This window comes from Oryzias latipes, chromosome 20 (genome assembly GCF_002234675.1).
Source record: "Oryzias latipes chromosome 20, ASM223467v1".
Lineage (NCBI taxonomy): Eukaryota > Metazoa > Chordata > Actinopteri > Beloniformes > Adrianichthyidae > Oryzias > Oryzias latipes.
Window position 1 is genome coordinate 5,127,079 of NC_019878.2, and position 26,928 is coordinate 5,154,006.

Here is a 26,928-nt window from a genome sequence, read left to right on the forward strand (position 1 = left end):
TGTTTCATTTTTTGAATCGGTTTACAGAAAAAAATATTTTCCTGCAGTATAAATGCTGTCATTTTAAAATGTTTCTGTATTCTTTCCTCAGAAATTGCCCCCTATCCCCCATACCTCTAACTTGCATGTTATAAACAAATATTTGAGTTTATTTTTACATTTCTTAAGGCACTTTAGATATGACAATGTAACTGTGAAATAGATACGAGAAACTTTTTTCTAATAGGCTGTATCCTGGTTTGTATACACCTAAAGCTACATTCACTCTGCATTTGTTTATTTATACCTTCCCTATTTTATCCTTTTTATACAAAAATTAACCAGAAAAAAACAACATCTATGGCAGAGAGGTCCGATTAGCAGATTGTGCCGTTCCCACTTGATACGCCCATGGGTTGACGGGCAAGACACTGAACCTGACACTGCTCCTGGGGGTTTTGATTGGCACTATTGGAGGGCAGATGAGCAATCATCAGTGTGTGTATGGGTGAATAAGACCGAGACTGTAAAGCACTTTGGGCCTTCAAGTAAGGTAGTAAGGGGCTATACAAGTATACGCCATTTTAAAATATACCCAATACTTTTTTTATGAAAAAAAAAAGTTTCATGAATCCTCCATCTTCTCCTTAGTTTAACCTCACACAGCAGAACTGAAAGCTCAGTACCGATTCCACTCAGCAGCAGATAAAACTTCCAATTCAAAAGTTTTCAACAGTGTTCAATCAAGCTGTCTGAGAATATAAGACTTTATTGGAGACATAATACCTTGATTCTTTATCACAAGACAATGGAATGTCATACAAAAGAGTAAATGCAATAAATACAGTTAGGGCTTAGGAGGCAAAAAGGAAGTTCTAGGAAGTCTGATAGTAACAGCCTGGTTTGGATGCCATTTCAAACCAAAGTCAAGATTTCAGATATGTAAATCGAACAAAAGCTGCAAGAGGCAAATGAGCAATAAATCAGAGATTTGAGGCCTTCACAGGAAACAGCTATAAACCGATCAGTAAAATAAAAACACCAGAATCGTACCCCCACTCAACACTTGATCAATCGTCTTCCTCCTGTATTTTTAAGTGGATATTTATAAGACTTCTCATCAATAAAACAAGTCCTACATGACTACGACTTCTTACCTTTGATACAAAAGCCTCCAGGCTGAAAGAGGAAAAAGAGAATTTAATACTTAAAGAGATTAAAAGTACTATAGAGAGAAGCACGAGTCTTGTTCCTTCAAAGTAGCTAAAAATAGATTAATACTGCTGAAGAGGTGAGGCCTCTGCTAATAGTCCTGATCATTGTAATGTGAGTTGTAGTCATGATGGTAGCTCCCGTGGTACTCTTCCTCATGTAAGTCAGCCTGATATTCACTGTCGCTAATTTCAGAGCCGTTGGTGCCGGTCCCCTGGCTTCCGTTGGTGTGAACAACTGGCTCGGTTGGGGGGGCGCAGTACTTGGGATCGTAGACTTGTCTGCCCAAGCCGTAGACGCTCATGCCCCTCTGGGAAGCCACCTTGTTGGTGCCCATCTGAAGAGAAATGGTGGAGTTGTCCAGAGGCTGCAGCGCCACTTTCTGGTCAAAAATATCCCTGCGGGTCCCTGGAGCTGCCATGCCCGCCTGGAAGAGAGCACATCAGAACAAGATAAGATGTGAGGGTCCCCTTAGAATGGCTCCATGCTTTCTTATAAAACCTGTAACAGAACAATCAAGCAGGCAAAGAACTGAGAGAAAGGAAAAATACAAAATAGAAACAGGGAATGTTTGGAAATAATCCATTGACTATTGGAGTTAAGTGTGAAACACTTTGAAAATCCTTCCTTAATAAGGCTTGCATTGTTGGGGAAAAAAAAAGTCTAACAAATGCCTATTCATTACCATTTTTTATATAGAAACATAACCAAAAATGCAAATACACACATGTATACATGTTTTATTGTCTTTTTGTATCATCTTTTTAATGCATGTGATTATTAATTTTTAAAACACTTGATCACTTTTAGGGACTTGGCTAATGTAACTTCAGGTAGCAGCAATCTAAAGGCAATACAATATGGCATAATGTAAAGAAGGAACAAGACAATGGCCTCAGACTTTGGTCATAACATTACAGGTGGAGACGGCCTGTTGGGGGGTTAACATATACGGGACATGCATGTGACTCGTAGGAAACAACGTCGAAGACCACTCTGCGAGTCCGGAGAGAAAGAACGTTCATGCACATTCTTCTATGGGCATGCTGCAGGCAACAGGTCATAGTGAACACTTAAACAGCACTTAAGTGTAAAATAGGAGAGATACAGCCGTGTCGTACTTATTTTTCTTTTAAAAAATAAAATAAAATAAGCTGCGGGTGATGGGTGCTGGTGCGTCCACTGTCTCCTGGATCACTGACTACCTGACAGACAGGCCACACTTTGTCCAACTGTCCTGTCTGACGTGGTGCTGAGTGGTGTGGGAGCCCCACAGGGTATTGTGCTCTCTCCATTCCTGTTCACCTTGTACACCTCAGATTTTCAGCACAACTCTGAGTCATGCCACTTACAGAAATTCTCTGATGACTCTGTAGTTGTGGGGTGTATAAGTGGTGGACGGCAGGAAGAATACAGGAGGCTGGTGGACGGATTTGTGGAGTGGAATCACCTGCTGCTCAACGTGGACAAGACCAGGGAGATGGTGATCGACTTCAGAAGGAAGGGGACAGTCTGACAGCCTCACTGCATCCTGGCCAAGGATGTGGAGGTGGTGAAATGAGTACAAATATCTGGGAGTGACTATCAACAGCAAACTGAGTTGGAGGAGCCACAGTACTGCTGTATACAAAAAGGCCTGCAGCAGACTCTACTTCCTAAGGAAGCTGAGGTCCTTTAACGTGTGCAGCAAGATGCTGGAGATCTTTTACCAGTCTGTGGTGGCCAGCACCTTGTTCTCCTCTGTGGTCTGCTGGGGGAGCAGCATTGCAGTCAGTGACGCCAACAAACTGAACAAGTTGATCAGGACAGGGTTCTGTCATTGGCTGCAAACAGGAATCATTGGAAGAAGGTATGGAGAGGAGGTCACTGAACAAACTCCTTTCAATCATGGACAACCCAGACCATCGTCTTCACCCTGTTCTGGACAAACAGCAGAGCTCCTTCTCTAGGAGGCTCAGACAGCTCAACTCCAAAACTGCCAGATACCGGAAATCCTTCATACCCAACACAATTTAACTCTACAATAACTCACAATGCAACAGATAACCTTTGCACATCTTTTCTTTTTTGCACATTTTTCTTTCTGACCTGAACTGTCTGTAAATAGCTTTTTAAATTTCACCACCTTATTTTTGACATTTATGTTACATTTTTCTTTTTTTTAATATTATTCTTATTCTTTTTTCTTCTTATGTTTACAATGCTGTCATTGCCTATGGTAACGAACAAATTTCCCACGTGTGGGATTTTTTTGATTTGATTTTGATTTTATTGATTTATTTCAAGCATTGTAGTCAAAGAGTTTGATTTATTGCTTGAAAAGGAGTGGGAAGAAGCAAGCTTATATAATCCCACCCCTACAATCAATAAAGGGATCAATAAAGTAATTCTGATTCTGATACATTTACATGACAACGGTGCGTTCCATTTTCATGACGTCCCTTGACGTGGCCTTACGAGCCTCAAGGGAACCAGAAGACACACCTGCTCTCCCTTTAAGATGAAGCCACTCCTCTCTACACCCTCCATGGGCCCGGACTACCCAACCCCATACAGGGTTATAATCATCTAAGGTTGCATTTACTAAAAGCCTCTATGTTTAGGTGTTCTTTACCATGTAAAATAAATGAATAAAAACAGAAGACGTTTTATTCAAACTTATGTGAAATAGGACAGAGTGGAGTTGGGTCTGGACCTGGCTTGCTCCTTTGTTGGTCCCCATCTGCAGACTGATGGTGGTTTGGTCGTGGGGTTTGTCCGTCTGAGTCTTTGGATCATACAGATGTCTTCTGGTTCCATACGCCGTCATTCCAGCCTGACTGGCACATTTGTTTGTTCCCATCTGAGGACAAAAGCCAAGTTGCTTCATCACCTCAATAACGCAACATTTGTTAAGTGGTACAATGAAGTCCTAGTCAACTGCACAGAGCTGAGAGTCATAAGAACATGACCACATCAGTCCTCTGGCCTTTCTGAGTGACATTAACCTGGAGTCCTATGACGCACTGTCCAGCCTTGATCTTCTCTACATCAAAATGTCGAGTTTGTTTGTCTGCATATTTTACTCCAATATCAATCTTGCTGTCGATTCCTTTGGTCTTTGCCTGGAAAACAGAATATGCTGCTCAGAGAACTGTCCACTCTGATTCTGTGCTTCAAGGACAGAAATCACTCACCATGCTGGCCAATGCGAGAAGAGTGGTCTGTACTTGAGTCATGTTCCCGTTTTCAAACAGGTCGTTGGCCTCAAAGATGTCACTGGGCTTAAGGCCATATGTCAGGATTGCTTTGATGAAATTTCCAAGGTTTTCCAGCTGCGGGCAACAGGTAAAATGACAACATGAGGGAACAGAGATGCTGCAGGACACCAGTACAAGGTTTGTGAACCAGTCTACCTGATCCTGGACTTCCTTCTTTGGTTGTTCCACTAAACCCTTACCTTGTGCCAGTTCAGCTGTGAATGGTTGATTTTCTTCACTAAACCAGGCTGCAGCTTATTGATGAGTCTACGAGAAGCAGATCATGAAAAATAATGTGAACTTCACACTTACACACATTTTGTGTCACTGTACAACACCTACCTTAACCAGTGATATCCCATCCCCTAAGAGCACAACACATCAACCTAACGTTTGATGGTCATAAGATAAAATCCATCCATAAAAACCATCAATGAAAAAGAAAACACTTTTTATCTTGGAGGGGAAAAAAAACTACAAGACTTCTCTGTCTTTAAAAACCAATGATGATCCACATCTATTTGCAGAAAATAATTTGTTTTACTTTTTCTTGCCAATATCATTTGTTTTCTGTTGTTGTTTCTGTTGGTTTTCACACATTTATTGAATTTCTCCCTCACACAAACCAACAAAGAACCTTTTTCAATAAAGTTATTTTTGAGAATTATGTAGGAAACCAAGATGGATTATCATTTAACAGCTAACCCTTTAACGCCGGAGTTGTAGCTCCAGTGTTTATATTTCCTTGCTTCCGTAACTCTTCAGCCATTTACGCAATTAACGCAACTCCAGGGGATTCTGAAGCTGAGAGAAGCAGCCCTGTGCGGATATGTAACACTTTACAATATAGAAGTTCCTTAAGCAATGAACGTAACTGATTCTGTGGTGGAGAAATGTGCCATTTAGGTCTTGCCAATAACATTTCTGAGTGAAAGATAGAACAAGAACAGTGTGGCTTTTTGCGGTTCTTAGAATAAAGATGCAGCTCATTGAGTGAACAAAAAAAGGTATGCATATGGGGGGTGGGGGTCAATGTATTCAGTTCATATATTAACTTTGAGGATTATACCAACTTTGCTCCTCTACATACAATGAACTGAAACAAATTTTGTGGTTTATTTTTGCTTATTTGATCCTTTAGTAACTATGCGTCTTTGCAAGGCTGATGATGAATGGAGGTTCTGTGGTTTGTTCAGTATTCCAGAGGTCAAACACGCACAGATGGAAGAGTAGTTGTCTTTCTACAGATGTTTAAAGATCTTTGTCTATGAGGGATCTGATACCTGAAGGTAGTACCTCCTCTTGACATCTGGGGTATATTTGTGATAAAAAATAAAACTTTAAAAAATTACAAGAAAAAAACCTCAATCTTTACTTAAATAACTGTCCCACATATTTTGAAAAATGTGTTTTTATCTGGATCTGTGTAAAACCAACTACCTTGACACTTTCTTAGGACTAATTATTTAGGATAAGATATTTTTGGTCATATATGACTATCTGTGGAACAGTGTAGATGGCAAGAGAGAAGTTTTGCACTGTTTCTTTCATTGAGCTTAATATAGCATGACTTTTTTTTAATTATGCTGGTGTTCTCATTTTTTCATACATTCTTGTCTTTTAATGCAGAAGCACCAGGGCAGTATAAACCTTCAACTACTCTTAGACTTAAAGATTGTAAAAAAACAGCTGCAGGTTTGGAGGACACTACAAAGGAAATACTCAGGGTAACATGTAGAGGAACAGAAGCACCAGAACTTCCACAGCTCAGTGCTCTGAGAAGAGCTGGGTGAAAGACAGACACATGTGGAGAATGGTGATATCCATAAATAAGTATACCATAACTAAAGTAAAACAAGATAAAATCGGGGACACACCCTTTAAAGCACACAAAAAAACTTAAAATGTCTGGGAAAAAAATCCCCAAAACTGAAATTTATTAGCCATATAAAAAGTTGTTTACACAACTCAATGAATGCGTTTACTTTTTGTGCAAATTCTGAATAGACTGAAGTGAAACAGTGAGAATCCTTCAGTGGTCTTTAGAGCAACTGTAACATTTAGTAATTCCTGGTTGGCTCCAATTTAGGTGACCAAGCTAGGGGCTTCGGTCCCCAGGAGAAGCTCTGGAGTGCAGGACAGGTAACATGCTGCTGACAAGATAACCTTGTTATGGTTATCTAGAGAGAGAAGAAGAATGGATCAGCAGAGGGGTGTGGTCCCTTTTTAGCCAAGATCCCCCTTTGACTTTCAGAAGCTCCTTTGCGGGTCGCCACATCGAACCATCTGCCTCCGTCAAATCTTTAATCTTCTCTGCATACTCCTCTTTCAGACCGTCCACCTTCATGTCCTCCTTCACCACATCCATGAACCTCCTCCTTCCAGGTAGCTCCAACTTCAGTTTCCTTCCATCAACATCATCACTGTTTCTCCTCTCAAGAGTGTCTAAAACATCTCAATCTGCTTCACTGCATTTATCTCCAAAACATCTACCATGATCTGTTCCTCTGAGGGATTTATTCCTAATCTTGTCTATCCTGGTCTCTCCCAAACATAACCCCAACATCTTCATCTCTGCTACCTCCAGCTCTTCCTCCAGTCTCTCTCTCACAATCTGTCTCACCAGGGGTGTGCATCATATTAAAGAATGTGACGGTAGATAATGGTTTCTGTAAGTCTTCACAAAGTTTTTACAAACGGTTCCTGGTATTATGGCCCATTCCTCCATGCAGATCTCCTCTACAGCAGTGATGTTTTGTGGCTGTTGCTGGGCAACACAGACTTTCCACTCCCTCCAAAGATTTTCTAAAGGGGTTGAGATCTGGAGATTGGCTAGGTCTCTCCAGGACCTTTGAAGCCACTCTTTCGTTACCCGGGCATTGTGTTTGGGATTGTTGTTATGCTAAAAGACCCAGCCCCGTTTCATCTTCAATGCCCTTGCTGATGGAAGGAGGTTTTCACTAAAAATCTGACCATACATGGCCCCATTCATTCTTTCCTTTAAAAGGATCAGTCAACCTGGTCCCTTTGCTGAAAAATAGCCCCAAAGCATGATGTTCCAACCCCCATGCTTTACAGTAGGAATGATGTTCTTTGGATGCAACTTCTTTCTCCTCCAAACATGAGGAGTAGATTTTTAACCAAAAAAGTTCTATTTTGGTTTAATCTCATCATAGAACCTTTTCTCAATCCTCTTCTGGATCATCCAAATGCTCACCAGCTAAAGCCACATGGACTGGCTTTAGCTGGGGGACACGTCTGTCATTGAAGGATTTGAGACGTGAAAACATCAGATAAAAACAACTTTTTTGTTCAAAACTCCTGTATGGATGTCTAATCAATCTTTGCTCTCTGCTTTTAGTGTTTTCACACTGTCTATGAAATGTTTTATTTCCATCACAAGTGATTTTTTTTCTGTATTTCCTTGCATGAAAAAGGGGCTTCAATCAGTCACCTTTTGTCTGAACCAACTGTAAAGTCAAACTCAAACCTGCTGAGAAAACAAAGACACATTTACTTAAAGGGGAGCAGATTTTGCCTAATTTTGCCTTCAGTTGATTTATTTTTAGAATAGAATACAATAGAATATCTTTATATATAGCACTTTTCCCAGAACAAATAAAGTACTTTACAAAAGGAGCATAATATCATATCAAAACAAGTTAAAAAAAATACAATAATATTAATAAAACTACAATAAAATCAACTAAAAGCTCTCCTGAATAAAGACGTCTTGACCTGAGATTTAAAATACTCAACGGAGTCAATCTGTTGCAACGACAATGGGAGGGAGTTCCAAAGAAGAGGAGCAACGGTTTGAAATGAGAGATCTCTAGTCTTAAAGTGGGTTTTGGAATGCTAAAAAGATGGGGTTTTTTTGTTTTTTTTCATGAAATCTAACAAAAACTGCCTAAAAACATGATACTGTTTGGGATCTTCACCATTGACAGTCAAGGTGCAGTGCTGTCATAGGGGTGGGGGGGCTTTTTTCAACTCAAAGTTGTCTGCAATGTTGCAAAGACACTTCTAATAAAGTTCCTTACAAAATGTCTCTTATTATATTTATAAAATACAGATTTTATAAATGCTCTATGAATTAATTTTGTTGCATTTATCCGCCACGTCTTAAAGTCTGCTCAGTGAAAATGTAGACTTTAAACCGGTCCGTGATGACATGTAGGAGACACACGGGACAGCTCGTTAGCATTGCATCATAGCATCGTACCATTTAGCATCGTAGCATCAGTAGCTGCGTTTACATGGACAAAGGGAATCGGAATAAACACATGATCAGGATAAAAATGTGTAATGTAAGCACGTCGTTTGGAATACTCTTCCCCGATCAGACTCATCTGGATTAGGCCTGCACAATATACCGCAAATTTATTGTTATCGCAATATCCAGCTCTGCAATATGCATATCGCGGAAGACGGTGAATATCGCAATAAATCATAAACCCAAAATGTGTTAAAACAATCTTATGGCAGCTTGAAGCATACGCATCAAATAAATCCCTTTATGTTTTGACCAATCAGATGGACGCCTACCCATTGTTTACCAATCAGATGGAGGCCTATTATGTTAGACGATTGTCACCTATGTCGATGAGGGTCATTTGGAGTATAATTTTTAAACTGTTGCAATGAAATGGGAATTATGTTTTTGGTTATTTTTCTATTTGTTTATATACCGCAAATTATATTGTTATCGCCATATTGATCACTTATATCGCATATCGCAAGTTTTCCTCATATCGTGCAGCCCTAATCTGGATCAAAATTTCCTTCCGATTGAGATAGGTGAGTTATGTCTATTGTTGATCCATGATGCACATTGCAGCATTGCCAGCATGGATTTTAAGTACATCCAAAGCTAAATGTTGTTGGAAAATATTAAACTAATCCCAACTCTTCTTCCGGGTCCGTGCTGCCATAAAGCACTGGCCACACGGATCATGACAATTATTATTGTGGAGAGACAATAACATAAAAAAGCACATTTAAAAGATCATCTCACTCTATGCAACAGCTTTGTTTGTTTACAACAGAATTTTCCATTTCTTCTTCTACAGCCGTTTCCGGTATTTTAGATAGTTCTGCGCATGTCCAAATGATTTATCCATCCATCCATCCATCTTCCTCCGCTTATCCGGGACCGGGTCGCGGGGGCAGCAGACTGAGCAGATATGCCCAGACTTCCCTCACCCCAGCCACTTCCTCCAGCTCCTCTGGCCTGGGGACCCCGAGGCGTTCCCAGGCCAGCCGAGAGACGTAGTCTCTCCAGCGTGTCATGGGTCTTTTCTTGGGGCCTCCGCCCAGTGGGACATGCCCGGAACACCTCTCCAGGGAGGCGTCCAGGGGGCATCCGGACTAGATGCCCAAGCCACCTCAGCTGGCTCCTTTCGATGTGGAGGAGAAGCGGTTCTACTCTGAGCTCCCCGCGGGTGACCGAGCTTCTCACCCTATCTCTAAGGGAGCGCCCAGCCACCCTACGGAGGAAGCTCATTTCAGCCGCTTGTATTCGGGACCTCGTTCTTTCGGTCATGACCCATAGCTCATGACCATAGGTGAGTATTGGAACGTAGATCGACCGGTAAATTGAGAGCTTTGCTTTTCGGCTCAGCTCTCTCTTCACCACAACGGACCGATAGAGCGACCGCATAACTACGGACGCCGCTCCGATCCGCCTGTCAATCTCACGCTCCGATCTTCCCTCACTCGTGAACAAGACCCCAAGGTATTTAAACTCCTCCACCTGGGGCAAGGACACTCCACCGACCGAGAGATGGCAAACTACCTTTCTCCGGTCAAGGACCATGGCCTCAGATTTAGCGGTGCTGACCCTCATCCCAGCCGCTTCACACTCGGCCGCAAACCGCCCCAATGCACGCTGGAGGTCCCGGTTCGATGAAGCCAACAGGACAACATCATCTGCAAAAAGCAGAGAGGAAATCCTGTGGTCCCCAAACCAGATCCCTTCCGGCCCCTGGCTGCGCCTAGAAATTCTGTCCATAAAAACAATGAACAGAACCGGTGATAAAGGGCAGCCCTGCCGGAGTCCAACGTGGACCGGGAACAGGTCTGACTTACTGCCGGCTATGCGAACCAAGCTCCTACTCCGGTCATACAGAGACCGGACAGCCCTCAGTAAGGCTCCCCGGACCCCATACTCCCAGAGCACCCCCCACAGGATGCCATGGGGGACGCGGTCGAACGCCTTCTCCAAATCCACAAAACACATATGGACTGGATGAGCGAACTCCCACAATCCCTCCAGCACCCTAGATAGGGTGTAGAGCTGGTCCACTGTTCCACGACCAGGACGGAAACCGCACTATTGTTCCTGAATCCGAGGTTCGACTATCGGACGGACTCTCCTCTCCAGTACCCTGGCATAGACTTTCCCAGGGAGGCTGAGGAGTGTAATTCCCCTATGGTTGGAACACACCCTCCGGTCCCCCTTCTTAAAGAGGGGAACCACCACCCCTGTCTGCCAGTCAAGTGGTACGGTTCCCGACCGCCACGCGATGCTGCAGAGACGTGTCAGCCAAGACACTCCCACAGCATCCAGAGACTTGAGGTGCTCAGGGCGGACTTCATCCACCCCCGGGGCCTTGCCACCGAGGAGCTCGTTGACTACCTCAGTGACTTCAGCCCGGGTAATAGACAGCCCCACCCCAATGTCCTCACTCTCTGCATCTTCATAAGAAGGCGTGTCAGTGGGATTGAGGAGATCCTCGAAGTACTCCTTCCACCGCCCGACAATGTCCCCAGTCGAAGTCAACAGCTCCCCACCTGCACTGAAAACGGTGCCTGTGGAGAACTGCTTTCCCCTCCTGAGTCGCCGGATGGTTTGCCAGAATTTCTTCGAGGCCAACCGATAGTCCTTCTCCATGGCCTCACCGAACTCCTCCCAGGACCGAGTTTTCGCCTCCGCAACAGTCCGGGCCGCAGCTCGCTTAGACTGCCGGTACCTGTCAGCTGCCTCTGGAGTCCCGCAGGCCAGCCAGGCCTGGTAGGACTCCTTCAGCTTGACGGCATCCCTTACTTCCGGTGTCCACCACCGGGTTCGGGGGTTACCGCCGCGACAGGTACCAGAGACCTTGCGACCACAGCTCCGAGCAGCAGCAGAGACAATGGAGGTGGAAAACATGGTCCACTCGGACTCAATGTCCCCAACCTCCCCCGGTACCTGTTTGAAGTTCTCCCGGATGTGGGAGTTAAAGGCTTCCCTGACGGAGGGCTCAGCCAGACGTTCCCAGAAGACCCTCACAGTACGTTTGGGTCTTCCAAGTCTTTCCGGCCTCCTTCCCCGCCAGCGAATCCAACTCACCACCAGGTAGTGATCGGTGGACAGCTCCGCCCCTCTCTTCACCCGAGTGTCCAAGACACAGGGCCGAAGGTCGCCTGAAACAACTACAAAGTCGATCATTGACCTCCTGCCTAGGGTGTCCTGATGCCAGGTGTATTGATGGACACCCTTGTGCTCGAACATGGTGTTCGTTATGGACAAACTATGACGAGCACAGAAGTCCAATAACAAAACACCACTCGGGTTCAGATCAGGGGGGGCGTTCCTACCAATCACACCCCTCCAGGTGCCACTGTCATTGCCCACGTGGGCATTGAAGTCCCCCAGGAAGACAATGGAGTCCCCCGTTGGGGCACTTTCCAGTACCCCTTCGAGAGACACCAAGAAGGCCTGGTACTCCGAACTGCTGTTCGGCCCGTAAGCCGAAACCACAGTTAGAGACCTGTCCCCCACCCGGAGGCGGAGGGACATGACCCTCTCGTCCACCGGTGTGAACTCCAACACTTGGCGGCTGAGCTGGGGGCTCACGAGTAAGCCCACGCCAGCCCGCCGCCTCTCACCTCGGGCAACTCCAGAGTGGTAGAGAGTCCAACCCCTCTCTAAGGACTGAGTTTCAGAGCCCAGGCCATATGTGGAGGTGAGCCCGACTATATCTAGACGGTATCTCTCAACCTCTCGCACCAGCTCAGGCTCCTTCCCTCCCAGAAAGGGTGACATTCCATGTCCCAAAAGCCAGGTTCCATGATCAGGGTTTGGGCCGCCGAGGCACCCGCCCTCGACTGCCACCCAAACCACATTGCACCGGCCCCTTTTGAGGTCTCCTACGGGTGGTGGGCCCATGGGAGAGTGGTCCCACGTCGCTCCTTCGGGCTGTGCCCGACCGGGGCCCGTGGGAAGTGCCCCGGCCACCAGGCGCTCGCCTGCGAGCCCCGACCCTGGGCCTGGCTCCAGAGCGGGGCCCCGGTGACGCCAATCCGGGCGACGTAATCGGGTCCTTGTTATTACTTATCATGAGGGTTATGAACCGCTCTTTGTCTGGCTCGTCACCCAGGACCTGTCTGCCATGGGAGACAGGTCCTGGAGACAGGTTTCGAATAGGATCGAAAATGATTTATTTCGATCACAAATCTGGCGTATGTAAACGTTAGATATAATCAGATGAAGTTCGTCTGGGCCCCATGTACACAGTTCAATTCTAATCCAATCTTTGATCCGATCAAAGACATTTAGCACATGTAAGCCCAGCTAGTGTCTGACAACACCGCTGTCTCCAAATCAACACTTTTTATTAAACTTTCTGCTGCTGTAAGTCCAACAGGTTTATCCTCAAGTTATTTCTGGATCCTGGTATAAATTGTCACATGTTCTCCTGCTTCATCAGCTTAAACTAAAAGCTAAACGGAGGCAAGTAGCAGAAGTGGTTATCGTAGCGCGTTGGACTGGGACAAAATGAGGGAAGGTGGTCCACACAGGAGGGGTGTTACTCCCAGAAGGAACAATGGCACACATTTTATTCTAGAACACGTGTCAAACTCAAGGCCCGGGGGCCAAATGTTGCCAGTCATGTCATTTTATGTGGCCCACGAGAGCATAAAAGTTTTCAATTTCGTAAAATAAAAATTTTCTTTAGTTGATTACATATTATTTATGTGTTGTTGCTGTAATTATTCAATGTTTGCAGGTTTTATGTCTTTACTATACATGTTATTTCTGGCTCATTTTTATGTTATTTTTCTTTAATCGTTTTGGACAGTTTGATCCTTCATTAATGGAGTTATGTGGGTTTTAATAAGCGGACAAAATGTAAAATTTTGTCACTTTTACAGAGAGAATGAGAGACCTACCCTCTATCAGACTAGCACTGGTCTGTGGGTCTAAATAATACCAAACATCTTATACATCCTCCTGCCCTACATCCATCTATGACTCACTCCTGCTGAAGCTTGTTAATATGCACCTCCTCTGGGCGGTGACGCATAACACACAAAACGCCCCCACGCTAGCAAATTACTGGTAAACAAACGTCTTTAGTAAGTTTCATTACACAGAATAGTCGGTTAGAAACAGAGGAAAAGCCTTTGACTTCAAAATTAAGAAATCTGCATTTAGAAGACATTAGCAGGAGTCCTAATTGAAGTATGGATCTCAGCTTTCTAATATTCACAGGAATGCTGCCAATAAAGTTATATAAACAGTGGATTCATACTAATCGTTAGACAGTGGTCCCTCTTTTGTTGTGAGAGTTTCAATTTAAAAGTAACACACAATAGGTCAAATCTGCAAAGTAGTCAGCTTTATTTTTTTTTACAATAATTATAGATGTTTTAAAACTCCTCACTACACACAACAGGCCTTTCTCAGACAGACATCACCATTTTCACACTTTTCTCTCTTTTTTAAACTCTCAAAGTTCAAACTTTCATAGAAAAATAAGTCCAGGATTATAGAATGAAAACAAAGATCATCTTTGCAAGCTGAACCCATTCTGTACAGGAGAGACATGGTGAGAAGATTGAGTGACAAAAGCCTACAGACAACAACTAAATTGAACTTGAATCAAATCCACAAAACTGTGAGACTGCAGAAGGTGAACTGTGTTATAGCGTAGGACCGTTATACTGAGAAGACCCAAATTTTATGCTGGCCTTATTTGATTTTCTAGTTTGTACGTTTTTTCCTACACTGGGCTGAATATAGCAGGATTGTCTTTTTTTTTTATAACTTTTGTTTAATAACCATTTTGTTAATTCTATTCAGCGAAACTTAAAAATAGTCTCAAAGAAATGGAGTTGGTGCCTAAAGAGTGTGTGACTGGATGCCCAGACCTAATAATAATAATAATAATAATAATAATAACAATAATAACTCACTCGCAGAGGATGACGCCATCCTTCAGACCTTTCTGGAAGTTCTCTCCAATTGACATTCCAGTCACCTCTTCAATCCAGAAGCGAAGCTCCTCCTCTTTTTGAAGATCATACTTTTGAGCAATCTGAAACATAAAATATGACGTTAATAAAAGTATGCTTAATTTTGGAAAGACAATTCAAGCTGAACCATGTTTATATTTAGATGGCTAAACAATTTTTCATTTGGGAATGTGGATTTCATTGGTAAGAGAAAATGTAAACACGTAGGTCCTTTTCCAAATGTTACTTTGACCTTAGAAGACATTATTGGTCTGCTCCCACACAACTTCCCCTCAAAAATACAACAGCACAGGAAGACCAAAGCCTCAAAAGAAATGTACGTACAGGAAACTTAAAGGGCCTACACCATGCTCTTCTTAAGCCGTTTATAGTAAACCATATTCATGTTTAGGATAATATTTGGCACACAAAAGAGATTTTTTTTAATTGACTATAATTCATTTTCCTGAGTTCTTTTCCAACCCGCAAGTAAGACGACTCGATCTCTTAATTATAATTATGCCTTTTTTAGACCTTTTTTTTTCTAGAACATAGTTTCTGCAGCCGCAGTTTATTAGGGTTGTGGGAGGGAGCATTTGTGCAGAACAACCCCACCCCTCTTCTCATCACCCATAACAGAGAGCTCTTTGTTTACGTACTCTCCCACCATCTTGCAGCTCCTCACAACCCCAAACTGACTTAACCGATGCAATGAAAATGTCAAGCAATATCGGAGCTATCCAGCCGCACAGTTCTGATCCAGACGAGGAAAACAAAGACGTTCATGGATCCATTTGTCTACAAGTGGATGCATCAGAATAGAGCGGAGCAGAGAGCTTGTGGCCCACCGATTGGAGTTTGTACGTAACAAGATTTTTTCAATAGCATTTTTTAGTCTGCTCCTGATTCACAACAACAATAAAGAAATACTCTTCATGTCTTTATTTGTCCTCCGTCATGAGAAAAATGCTACAAGAACAAGTTAAAAACAACAAAAACACCATTTTCTTCTTAAACTGCAGTTTTTCTCTTAACTTGTTTTTTCTATGTTGCTTCCTGCTTAGTGCATCTCTAGTCAATGCAGCAGATCCGGTTCTACAATAGAATACTTCCTCTGAAAATGTTTCTCATTACCAAACAGGAAAAACTATTTTACTGTTCATATAAACTTTTTCAAAAGTTTCAGTGAAGGGTAGAGGCCCATGGGTCAGGGGTTTGAAAACAAATGAGCAGAATCTTTGTGACACTTTAAAAGAGCCATTCCAATGAAAGTTGTTTTTTGGGAGATTTTTTTTAAGGTGTTTCTGGTGGACGACATTTAAAAAAAAAATTAATCTTAAAACAGCATCTGAGCATTTCTCTATCCAAGTTTTTCTTGCATCAGGAGCAGACAAAAAAAAAAAAAAAGACGTCTGGAAAAGAGCGCATTTCTGATAGAAAATATGCTGGTTGGGCCACAAACTTCCTGCTCCAAGGTCTCAGAAATAAGGAGGGGAAGGGGGGATGGGGTTGCTCCATTTCTACGTCACAAATATGATCCTTTATAAACTGCATTTTTTCGTGTGAACCTGATTCACAGTGATTTGAATAAAGAATAACTCAGAAATGCAATTTTTGGTGCAATTTTCTTTATAAATGTTATCTTTCATCAGAAAAATGCAACAATAACATGTTAAAACCCCCAAAACCCCAATTTCATAGTGGGTCTTTTACAGCATCTGTGCCTGAAACTGCGCTGCTGTCGTCTTCGAGCACTGACAGACTCGCTCCCTGAAGCTGAAGATGGGACACCTTTCCCTCTTTGATGTCAACAGCTATCGTGAAGGACGTTAGATAATGAAACCCTGATATATCTGTCAGTAATTTATTATACCAGAAAGAGAAGAATGACAAAAAATGGCCCCCTCTCCTTATATGGCAACAATGTCAACCTCAGTTTCAGGAATTCCAGACAAAAGTGTTTCCCAAAAGTGTGGCAGGAATAGTGGCCACCTACCCACAGACACACAAACCTGTACAGAGATCTAGGTTATGCATTTGTTTTTTCTCTGCAGATGTTATCTTTTTCTTGATTTTCCTGACTGAAGCTGCTAATAAATGTTTGCAGGTGGATTTCTCATTACTGTGGACCTTCTGTGGATGAATGAGAGAATGAGATTTGGGAGAGAAGCAGAAGACATTCATTAAAACACCGCTGACCACAGGTTGATTTTTATAGAGACCCGTTTGTTTTTTTAAATTTCCTGAACTTTATGATGAATGTAATAACTTCAACGAAATATGTTTGAAATATAATTGTTTTCTTTAATCTAGAACCAGAAAAAGTCCATATTAACACGCTTCTTTTTGCTAGGACATTTCTGAGTTCAAACTTTTGAAAAAACATCTCAGGTTAACCTTTTCACAATCAACCTTTGCTCTGTCATTTATAGACATATTCAAAATAATCATATGAATCAAAGGGTGATTTTCAGTGAAATTTGGATTATCTTTAGGCTTAGATTTAGGAATACAGGGCCTGATGCCTCTTCCTTCTAACATACTGCAGTGATGTCAAAGGACAGGGCAAGTTTTCTGATATCACTGTTTTTTAATCAAGATTAAAATAATTCCCTAATAGTTGTGAAAATATTTTTGAGTTTGTCTTATTTTTTTCAGGAGACTGTAGGCCACGCTTTAGGTCCACTTGGCTCCTTGATTCTCAGTTCACTGTGGGTCTATCTGCTCCATAGAGAAGCTCCCGTCTAGAAAACGCCAGCATCAAACTCAGTGTCTGAGCTCTTACGTTTTTTGACATCTCTCCTAAATCACAGAACCCCTGCCGTTTTTACTGCAGCGGGCCCAGAGGCTGGGAGAAAAGTGATGTGGAGGTCCACAGAAACGCTGGGACACACTGTGCTACAGTCTTTTGTTTGGCCTGGTTTGGAATGTCCAGTGCAGACATGCTGCTACTGGCAGATTATTAGGCCTGAACAAGAGGCCCAGCTATAGTTGACCATCAACAGAGTTGGTAAAGAAACAATCAGTGCTGCTGTCTACTTTTTAGGGAAAGACCAGTTTCTTGATGGATTTCACATACCACTCAATGGACATTACTTGTGTCGCATCAGCATAAAACTGGTTAGCGACCAGTGTTGTAATAAGTCTGGGAACTCATGTTTCCAAGCAGAAACTTAACTGCTCCAGATCCAGAAGCTCCTCCATATTCCATTTTGCATTCCAGCAGGTTCTGCGGTGAATCATGTGAGAGTAAGATCTCCACAAGGTTTCTGTGGAACATCCTGACCAAATGCGGTTTACTTCTCCAACAATACAACACAGCACTATTCTACTAAATTGCAGCGTCTTCGATGACTGGCTGTCATTTTTAGAACTTCAGTTCTTGAATCTTTAGAGCAATTGGAGGTCAAACACCTCAGTAAGTCACCGACCTGTTGACCTGCAGAGGTTTCATGGTAATAGGTCAAACGAAACTCAAGATTAAAAAACAACAACAATCCTTTCCAGAGTTCAAAAGTTCTATTTTCTTTTACATGTTCCTATTGTGACTTAGCTTGTAAAGCATTTCATGTGATGTTTTACAAATAGAAGCTGGTTTCCTTATTTTCCTAATAAAGTTTTATAGCATTGGATGATGATTGGTCCAGGTGCAGCCTTCCGTTCTCTCAATGACGGCTGGAGTTTACACCACAGTAAACAAACTTTCCAACTTTGTGTGAACAAAGCGGGATTGTTTTGGGCTGGAATAAAGCCAGAGCCAAATTAACTGCTGGTGAAGTTCACTCATAGACAGGGATAAGAGTGGTGAATGAAAAAAAACAGTGGAGGAAAAATGGAACCAACACAAGACTTTTTTTTTTTTTTTTTTTTTTTACTCTGCAGATAAGCAACTAGCGCTGATTCCACAGGTTAGATTGGAATTTACAAGCAAAATAACTTAGACTGGGTTTACTGAAAATAAATTGATTTATTAAGATTAATAAATCTATGAAATTTTATTCTATTCTCTTTGAATGTTTCATTTGAAAAACAGCATTAATTGTTTTTTTTATATAAGACCTTATTTTTTCTATTGATGAAAGTGTGACTTCTTGTTCAGTTGTATTTTTTTTACTTGGAGCAAATGATTGGATATATTTAATAAAATTCAAAATAATTAAATTTTGAATCCTTAGCCTGTGTTTTAAATGGAATTAATTTAGTACTTTGCAGTGACACCAAGCTTTAGATTCATTAGTATTTTATTTAAACATTTTTTTAACAAGAATAAACTTTATTTAAATGGAACCTTTTAAGATAAAAGTCAAAGTGCTTTAAAATAAAACAGAATAAAACAGAGTATTCAAAACACAATTAGGAAACAGCTAATTTAATTTTAATTGAGGTTCCAAAGTTTTTAGCTGCCTTTTAAAAGAAACGCTTTTCTCTGAAACCAGCAGTAGATGTAGCAGGCAGGAATCATTATGATTACCGGTAACTAACCACTATGACTGCTGGTGTATTAGTTAGGATAGTGGTAGACAGAGAAAAAAAGCATAACTAACTAAATTGAAGGCACTAGGGGTAAGTCTTCAGTGTTTATTTATACAGCTGTGAAAACCACAAAAACCTAAATGATAATAAAAATTGCAATACTTTTTTCTAAAAACAACTAGATATAAAAGATAGATAAAGTTACTTCTGGGGGAAAAAAAACAAGAAACTGCAAGAATAATGAAATAGACACAAGGAAAAGTAAACTAATCTGACTAAAGTAAAGGACAGTTAACCAACTAACTTTTCAGAGAAACTAAAATGTTGCTCAGGATAATAAAAAAAAACTATTCAAGGAAAAACCAGAAAGTCATTTTTTCCCTTATCTTGACTAAAAAGAGTGTTTCATATCCAAAATTGGTCTAAAAGGGTAGTTGGGGTAATCGACTGGGTACAGAGTACAGTTCACTGCAGATAAAGCATGGTCATGTCTGGTTTGGAAAAGGTATGTGCTGGAACCCTGTCCAAATCTAAAAAATACCAACCAAGTGTTTAGTGTGGGACAAAAAAAAAAGCAATTACCCAACATTATTAGGCTGATTTTGATTACAGAAAGAACTAAACTAGATAAGAAACAACAGATAACAGCAACAAACGTACACAAGTAAAGGAAAAGGGCTGCATATGTCTCACTTCAGTTTCAAAAAGTGTTGTTGGCAGTAAGAACAACAGTGTTACAGTATATTCAAAGCTTAATTTATTCATAATTTTTGCGTCTTAAAGGTCAAATAGGTCTGTCTTGTGAATACAGCTCTATTGGGAATCACAGTGAAGATCAGTGCTGCACACAGAACCCTCAGTCGCAGTACATACTATGTATCGTGGTCTAGATGTAATTCTTGGCTGTCCCAGACCATCAGACTGGTAAAGTACCATAAGCACTGTGGTACTTCACACAAACACCCGTCTGTTCTGGTGGGCGATGAAGCATAAGTGATGATCTAATGTTAGGCTTCTTTATTGGAGCTCAGCAATGGCATCATACAGATTCATGCTTCCTGACACAAACAAACCTTTCATCTTACAGCGCCATCAACTGGTAGGAGATAATACATTCAATCCTTTACATAACTATTTTTGAAAATTATATATTTGATGTTCTGACCTGGACTCACATCTCTCAATTTCTTAGTTTCCCTTTTTCCTCTTCAACGTTCCACTCAGATCATCTTTTGATCCATTTTCAAATTGTTCCTTGTGGGTTTTTTTTAAATTATGATTATGCAGTTTTTAGCCATAATCCAAAAACCTGTGTTGTTTCCAAGGACATATTTTCTGCAGAGCAGCAGGAGTTCATCAGAAATTCACCTCAGAATTGTAGGCGGGACAGTTGGCGGGAAGTGAGCCAGCACCCCCCCCCCCTATCATCTTTTTGTTAACAGACTCTTCCAAAAGTCTCTTACAACCCGTATCCAACTTTAGCCGGACAACAAAAATGCAGCAATATCTGAGCTATCCAGACATACAGTTCTGATCCAGATTCCAGCCAAGACCAGGAAAACAAAGACGTTCATGGATCCATTTGTCTACAAGTGGATGCATCAGAATGGAGCAGAGCAGAGAGCTGTGACCCACCGACTGGAGTTGGTACGTAACAACTACTGGTACAAGCTTTTTCAATAGCATTTTTTAGTCTGCTCCTGATTCACAACAACAATAAAGAAATACTCTTCATGTCTTTATTTGCCCTCAATTGTGAGAAAAATGCTACAAGAACAAGTTAAAAACAACAAAAACACCATTTTCTTCTTAAACTGCAGTTCTTTTCTTAACTTGTTTTTTCTATGTTGCTTCCTGCTTAGTGCATCTCTAGTCAATGCAGCAGATCCTGTTCTTCAACAGAATACTTCCTCTGAAAATATTTCTCATTACCAAACAGGAAAAACTATTTTACTGTTCATATAAACTTTTTCAAAAGATTCAGTGAAGGGTAGAGGCCCATGGGTCAGGGGTTTGAAAAAGAGTGCATTTCTGACAGAAAACGCTGGTTGGGCCACAAACTACCTGCTCCAAGTTCTCAGCAACTGATAATCAAGGAGCCATTTTGAATGCTTACTGGCGCTCTGCAGAAACCGTCTTGGAAATGTTTGGGACTAAACAGCTAAATCATGATTAAAAAACCACTTGAAACACTTTTAAAATGGATCAAAAGCTGATTGGAGTGAGATTTTTAAAGATGTCTATCACTACACCACTAAGAAGACCTCATTTTAACAAGAATTATACAGAATGAAATGATTACAACTGACATAAACATAAGACTTTGTTATATTTCAGATTTGTTTCTGTTTCTCATTTAGGATGTGGTCATTTCTTGAAGAAGGTAAAGTTCTATTCTGATAGATTATCCAAACAGTTGCTGGTCTAAACAGCTACAGATTCTAGACCAGGAGTCGGCTCCAGAGCCGCATGCGGCCCTTTCATCCCTGTGCTGCGGCTCTCTGTGTTTTGGTAAAATAACTTATGTTCTGAGTAGGCCTGCACAATATACCGCAAATTTATCGTTATCGCAATATCCAGCTCTGCAATATGCATATCGCAAAAGACGGCGAATATCGCAATAAATCGCAAACCCAAAATAAGTTAAAACAACCTTCTAGCAGCTTGAAGCATTTAACGAATCAAATAAATCCCTTTATGCTTTGACCAATCAGATGGACGCCTTCCCATTGTTGACCAATCAGATGGAGGCCTTTTATGTTAACCCTGGTCCTGAAGAGCCTCAACCCTGCCTGTTTTCCAGCTCTCTTTAACCAGCTTGCTGTTGATTGGCTGACTCAAGTGATTTCACATCCTGATTGACTGAACACACCTGATTTTGGTTATCATTATCGAGCAGTCTAGGGAGAATTGGAAAACAGACAGGGTTGAGGGTCTTGAGGACCAGGGTTAGCCACCCTGACGTTTGTCCCCCATGTCGATGAGGGTCATTTGGAGTATAATTTTTAAACTGTTGCAATGAAATGGGAATGATGTTTTTGTTTATTTTTCTATTTGTTTATTTACCGCAAATTTATCGTTATCGCAATATTGATCACTAATATCGCATATCGCAAGTTTTCCTCATATCGTGCAGCCCTAGTTCTGAGATTGTTGTGAAGCCTTTAACACCGTTGGGATTTGCGAGTGGGCAGGAAGAGAAGAAGAGGAGGAGAGCAGCATGAACGTACGGAGGGGCGTGTCTGTGAACGCGGACCAGTATGTTATGGGATGGAAAGTTCTTGTAAAAAGACAGTACATGTTGAATGAGGTTGAATGAGAAGTGAATAAAAGCCTCATGATGCAGAACCTCTCCGGGTCATCTGTCGACCAGCTGTTATTTTTGTGAGCAGGTCTGACCCAGGAGCGGGTCAGAACCAGGCGAGCTGCTTGTCCCTGGATCGGCTCCCCTGTGCTGACGACTACTGTTGGCAAGCAGTTAACAGGAAAGATTCATAAAAATGATTTTTCAAAATCAAAACAAAAAACTAACGACTCCCGCTGTCTTGTGATCCCAACAATGTTCCGACCCAGGTAAGACAACGATGGAGAATTTTGAGAAATTTAAAGTTCCTGAAGAAAACTGTGCATTTAACTGCACCTTGGAGGATTTGCTTGCCTTCAACGACTTTACCAGTATGATTAATATGTAATGAGGAATTAGCAAACAACAAAGTCTCAAATGTGGCGACACATTCCAGGATAAATATGCAGCTTTTGCCTAAAAACATCCTGATCCAGATGAGAAAAAATGTGTTTGTTGACAAAAATCTACTGGAGAAGCGGATTACCTGCTAGTTAATTACAACATATTTGCTAGTTCCGTGGCATCTTGGGAAATAGTTCTCATCGGAACCCATTAACAGACAGAGGATACAAAAAAATAAACATCTCTTCAGGAACTTTAAAAACAAGTGAAATGATGCCATTCACTGGAAACACTGGGCTTTCCAAAGGGTGTTGCGGCTCCTTGTGGGGTTTTTTTTTGGGAAACTAATCCAAATGGCTCTTGGAGTGGTAAAAGTTGCTGACCCCGCTCTAGAAGCTTCACACAAAGATGCAAACGCTTAGAATGAACACTAAACTATTCATCCAGTTAAGAATTTTACCGTTCTACTGAGGTCAAGCAGCTTGTGCTTCTACAATCAGGTGTGTGTGTCTGACTGCAAGAGCACAGCCCGCTACAACAGGACAGGTTAGACAAAAAGGCCAAAACAGGACGTGTTGGAGACAGATCTGTAAATGTAAGATAAGATAGGACGAACAGACTGAGTTACTTGTGGTTTAGTGGACGAGGCAGCTGAAGGAAATCCATTTAATAGTCCCTTCTGGAAAATAGATTAGCAGTTTTTTCCCCTCTCACACGAGTTTTTTTGGTTGTTTAGGATAATGCAACCCTTGAACAGAACAGCCACTGAGTAAAGGCCCGTACACACCGGGACGAATATTCGCCAGGCGTTATTCGCCACATTTTTTGTGTTCACACCCAGGCGATTTTCGCTGACGATGAGCCGAGTGAACACGCAATTTCATTCCCTGACATTAGATGGCGCTTAATGTAAACAGAAATACTCCTGTACACAAGGTGGCGCTGCGCAACTTTACGCTTCTTAAACTCGCTTTTCCCTCAGAAGAAGAGTATTTACGCGCTTGTCAGAATCAAACAAAGAAAACATGAATATTTTAAGCACCAGTTGCTCCAACTGGTGCTTGGTTCGGGTATATTTTAGAATGTCCGTCATTATTTCTTCGCGGCAGTGTAGACGCTACTTGGCGTCTATCTTCTTCGCTGGTATGTGTGCTCAGCAAGGCAGTTTCGTGTTTGAGCGCCCCCAAGTTGTGTTTTACTGTAACTTCAGAAGCTCCAGACACGTGTGCAAAAGCGCCGTTCTCATTGGTCGAGTAGATTTCGACCAATGAAAAAAAAAAACCAACCCGAGGAGTTTTTTTTTTTTGACGCTTTGACGCGTGGCGTTTTTTCGCGTCGGTGTGCACACTCTCATTGGTGCCCTTTGTTTAGTCACGAGGCGTTAAACGACGGGCCTTAAGGATGGAAGAGTGAAGCGTCTTAGTTCTGTCTATACTACACTGATGCCACCACCCACCAGGATGGATTTTTTTCATCCCTGTGTGCACTTTTAACTAGCGCTCACTTTACACACAACCAGAAGGGGTCAAACTACGAAAACCACTTAAACACATGAAAAAGTAACAATTTCCAGAACAACTAAGATAAAAATGTTGTATGAGCTAAAGTTTGATGCACATCCTTACTTCAAACTACAGCCGTAGACAAGGGTGTGTATTATTTGCCCCAGTATGATGTCCACACCTTTGAATTACTATGTGCAATGGTCTACAGCCAGGAATTCTTATGAATGTGTCTGAGCTGAAAGCAGCAGGGCAGACAGATTTGCAGGTTTGAGACATTGAAGAAAAAAATTTCAACTATTCCGTTCGTGTCCGCGAGTTAGGGGCCAAAAAGCTCCTAAAGTCCCACTCTGATCATCCTTTGATCTATTTTCAAAGCTTTCCAAGTGGTCATTGAATTATGATTGTGCCGTTTTTAGCCAAAAATGAAAAACCTGCGCCGTTTTCAATGACATCGTTTCTGCAGGGCGGCAGGAGTTCATTCGAAATTCACCTCTGGGTTGTGGGGAAACTTTTGGTCCCCCCTCCCCCCCTTTGCTAACAGCTCTCTGTTTACACCCCCTCACACTGCAAATTTTTGATTAAAAATAAAGAAAACTAACATCTATGCATCTCTTCTTGTAATTGCAACAACCTACAGCACATAGGCGTTGATACTTCATCTTTCTACTGACTGTGAACGGGCCAGGTGGAACACCGCACACCCAGCATTTTTCCTCTAAATTACTGTGACTATTTCTTTTTCAAATGCCATGTTTTTGTCTGCTCCTGATTCAGGAGTTAAATAAAGAAATCCACAAAAATGCAATATTGAGCTTCATTTTCCATATGTCTTCCATCATCAGAAAAAAGGCCACAAGAAAATGTACAAAAGAAAACCCATCAGAGTGGAACTTTAAATCCAACAAATCTATTACTTGTGGTTTTTGTGGTCAATTTCTTTGATTTTTTAATAAACATAAGCACTGGAATGTATACAACTCTACTGTATGTCGTCATTAACTTTTCTATTAGGGTGGTCAGGAATTAATATTAAATGAGTCTACAGGCCAAATAAGATTATTTTTTGAAAAGACACATCCAGAATGAATCCACAGCAGAAAAAGTTATTTTAAAATAAAACTAAATCCAGTTTACCTTTTTTAAAACTCTTATTTTGCCAACATAACTAAACAATCTGGCCAAATGACTGTCAGATATTCGGACGGTCATTTATTTTTTAGGAGTTCCAACGATTTCCTGTAATGTCTAAAAATGTGTGGACACGCATTGATGCTGCGCATTGATATTATGTAAACACTGTTCAAACAATGAGGTCAGAACAAAAGAAAGGGGTGGAGAAAAAAGTTTTACGTTTTTTTCTCTCTATTTTTTTGTTCCACTCTGCTTGATGTTACTAAAGTTTTATTAAAGGTGAAATGACATTTGCATTCCTCTACATCCTTTTGACCTCATAAAAACCAATCACTAAATGCAACACTAATCAATGATTTCTGCATTATGTACTCAATATAGTTCAGAAATGTTATATTTTTTTAAAAAGTGGGACACAAAAAAAACCGCTATATGGGAATATGTGATGTAAGGCATGATATTCTAATATTTTTCTCAATAAACTGCAGCTCTAGAGTAGATGTTTTCCCAAACGAAAGCAGCCATTGTGAAAAGCGTAACACAGTTGTTGCAGGATGAGCTCGTGCAGAACTTTCTCCGTCAGGCCAGAGCAGCTGTAAAATGAGCTTGCAGTGTGATGATGAGCACGCGCCTGGAAGGCCGGATCCTGATGGGAAGCAGAAGCTGACTCGGGTCGGAGTGATGTCATAGCTCAGACATTTCCACGCGCCCGTGTGAAACACCTTCACCTCTTCCTTTCCTCTGTCCTGCGGTGTCCGGTTACACAGATGCAGACGGTTTTGTTTTTTTTTAACAGAACAGTGAGTGAGTGGGTGAGTGAGGGGAACCAGCAAGAGAAGACCCGAACTCGCAGTCCCGAGAGGCCTAACTCCTCCAAACGGAACCGTCAGCCCGGCTCAGATTCCGTCAGGACAAACGGCAGAGGCTTTGACTCCTTGCTTTTCACGGGTGGGAAGAGTTTGACTGACCCACCTCCTGGTCCTGCTAAAGAAATCTACGCCCGAACACAGCAAGAGCCAACATTTTTGGCTCCTTCGGTTGCTGAGAGTTAAATAGTAAACCAGGAGGAGAACTTCGGGAAACTTCGGAAAGTTTTGGCAGAAATTGCGGCACAAACGCAGTCAAACCGAGTTCGTGGAATGAGCGCCTAAGTTTGTGCTTTGAAGAAAGAACGATTTTACGTTTTTACTTTTTAAAGTTCCTCGGAGAAGTTGATTCATTTCCTCTGGAGACCACATTTAACAGACAGAAGTATCACTTACTTTGCTTTTCACTTCAGCAGACAGACCGTAAGCTGGTCCCTTGTTAAAATTCGTCATTTTCTCGGTTCCGAATCGGAGAAAGTTCGACCAGACGGAGACCGGTTCAGTTCTCTCCGAACTGAGGGCAAAAATAAAAGATTTGGTGAGAAAATCGACGAAGCAGCCCGAAAGCATCCGAAAGAGGAGAGACTTGAGCGAGTTTGAGCTGCGTGGAGGGC

At 41.7% G+C, this 26,928-nt stretch overlaps 1 protein-coding gene across 1 annotated transcript; it reads right to left on the reverse strand.

Moving 5' to 3' along the window:
* Nucleotides 1–728: 728 nt before the first annotated feature.
* cnn3 (calponin 3) lies at nt 729–26,928 on the reverse strand. Its single transcript, XM_020712482.2, has 7 exons — nt 26,711–26,928; nt 14,613–14,734; nt 4,631–4,697; nt 4,368–4,505; nt 4,179–4,295; nt 3,887–4,033; nt 729–1,618 (listed from the first exon to the last, which is right to left on the reverse strand). Exons 1-7 carry the CDS (start codon nt 26,882–26,884, stop codon nt 1,283–1,285), a joined length of 1,101 nt encoding a protein of 366 aa, XP_020568141.1. The 5' UTR covers nt 26,885–26,928; the 3' UTR covers nt 729–1,282.

What these genes read in the sequence shown, in the direction of transcription:
- cnn3 (XM_020712482.2), bottom strand. Translation starts at nt 26,884, where the DNA reads ATGCTTTCGGGCTGCTTCGTCGATTTTCTCACCAAATCTTTTATTTTT. An exon ending in TTCTCGCATTGGCCAGCATG is followed by an intron (nt 4,296 to 4,367) that starts GTGAGTGATTTC and finishes TCTGTTTTCCAG; the next exon opens with GCAAAGACCAAAGGAATCGA. An exon ending in CCAACAAAGGAGCAAGCCAG is followed by an intron (nt 1,619 to 3,886) that starts GTCCAGACCCAA and finishes GCTCTCTTCCAG; the next exon opens with GCGGGCATGGCAGCTCCAGG.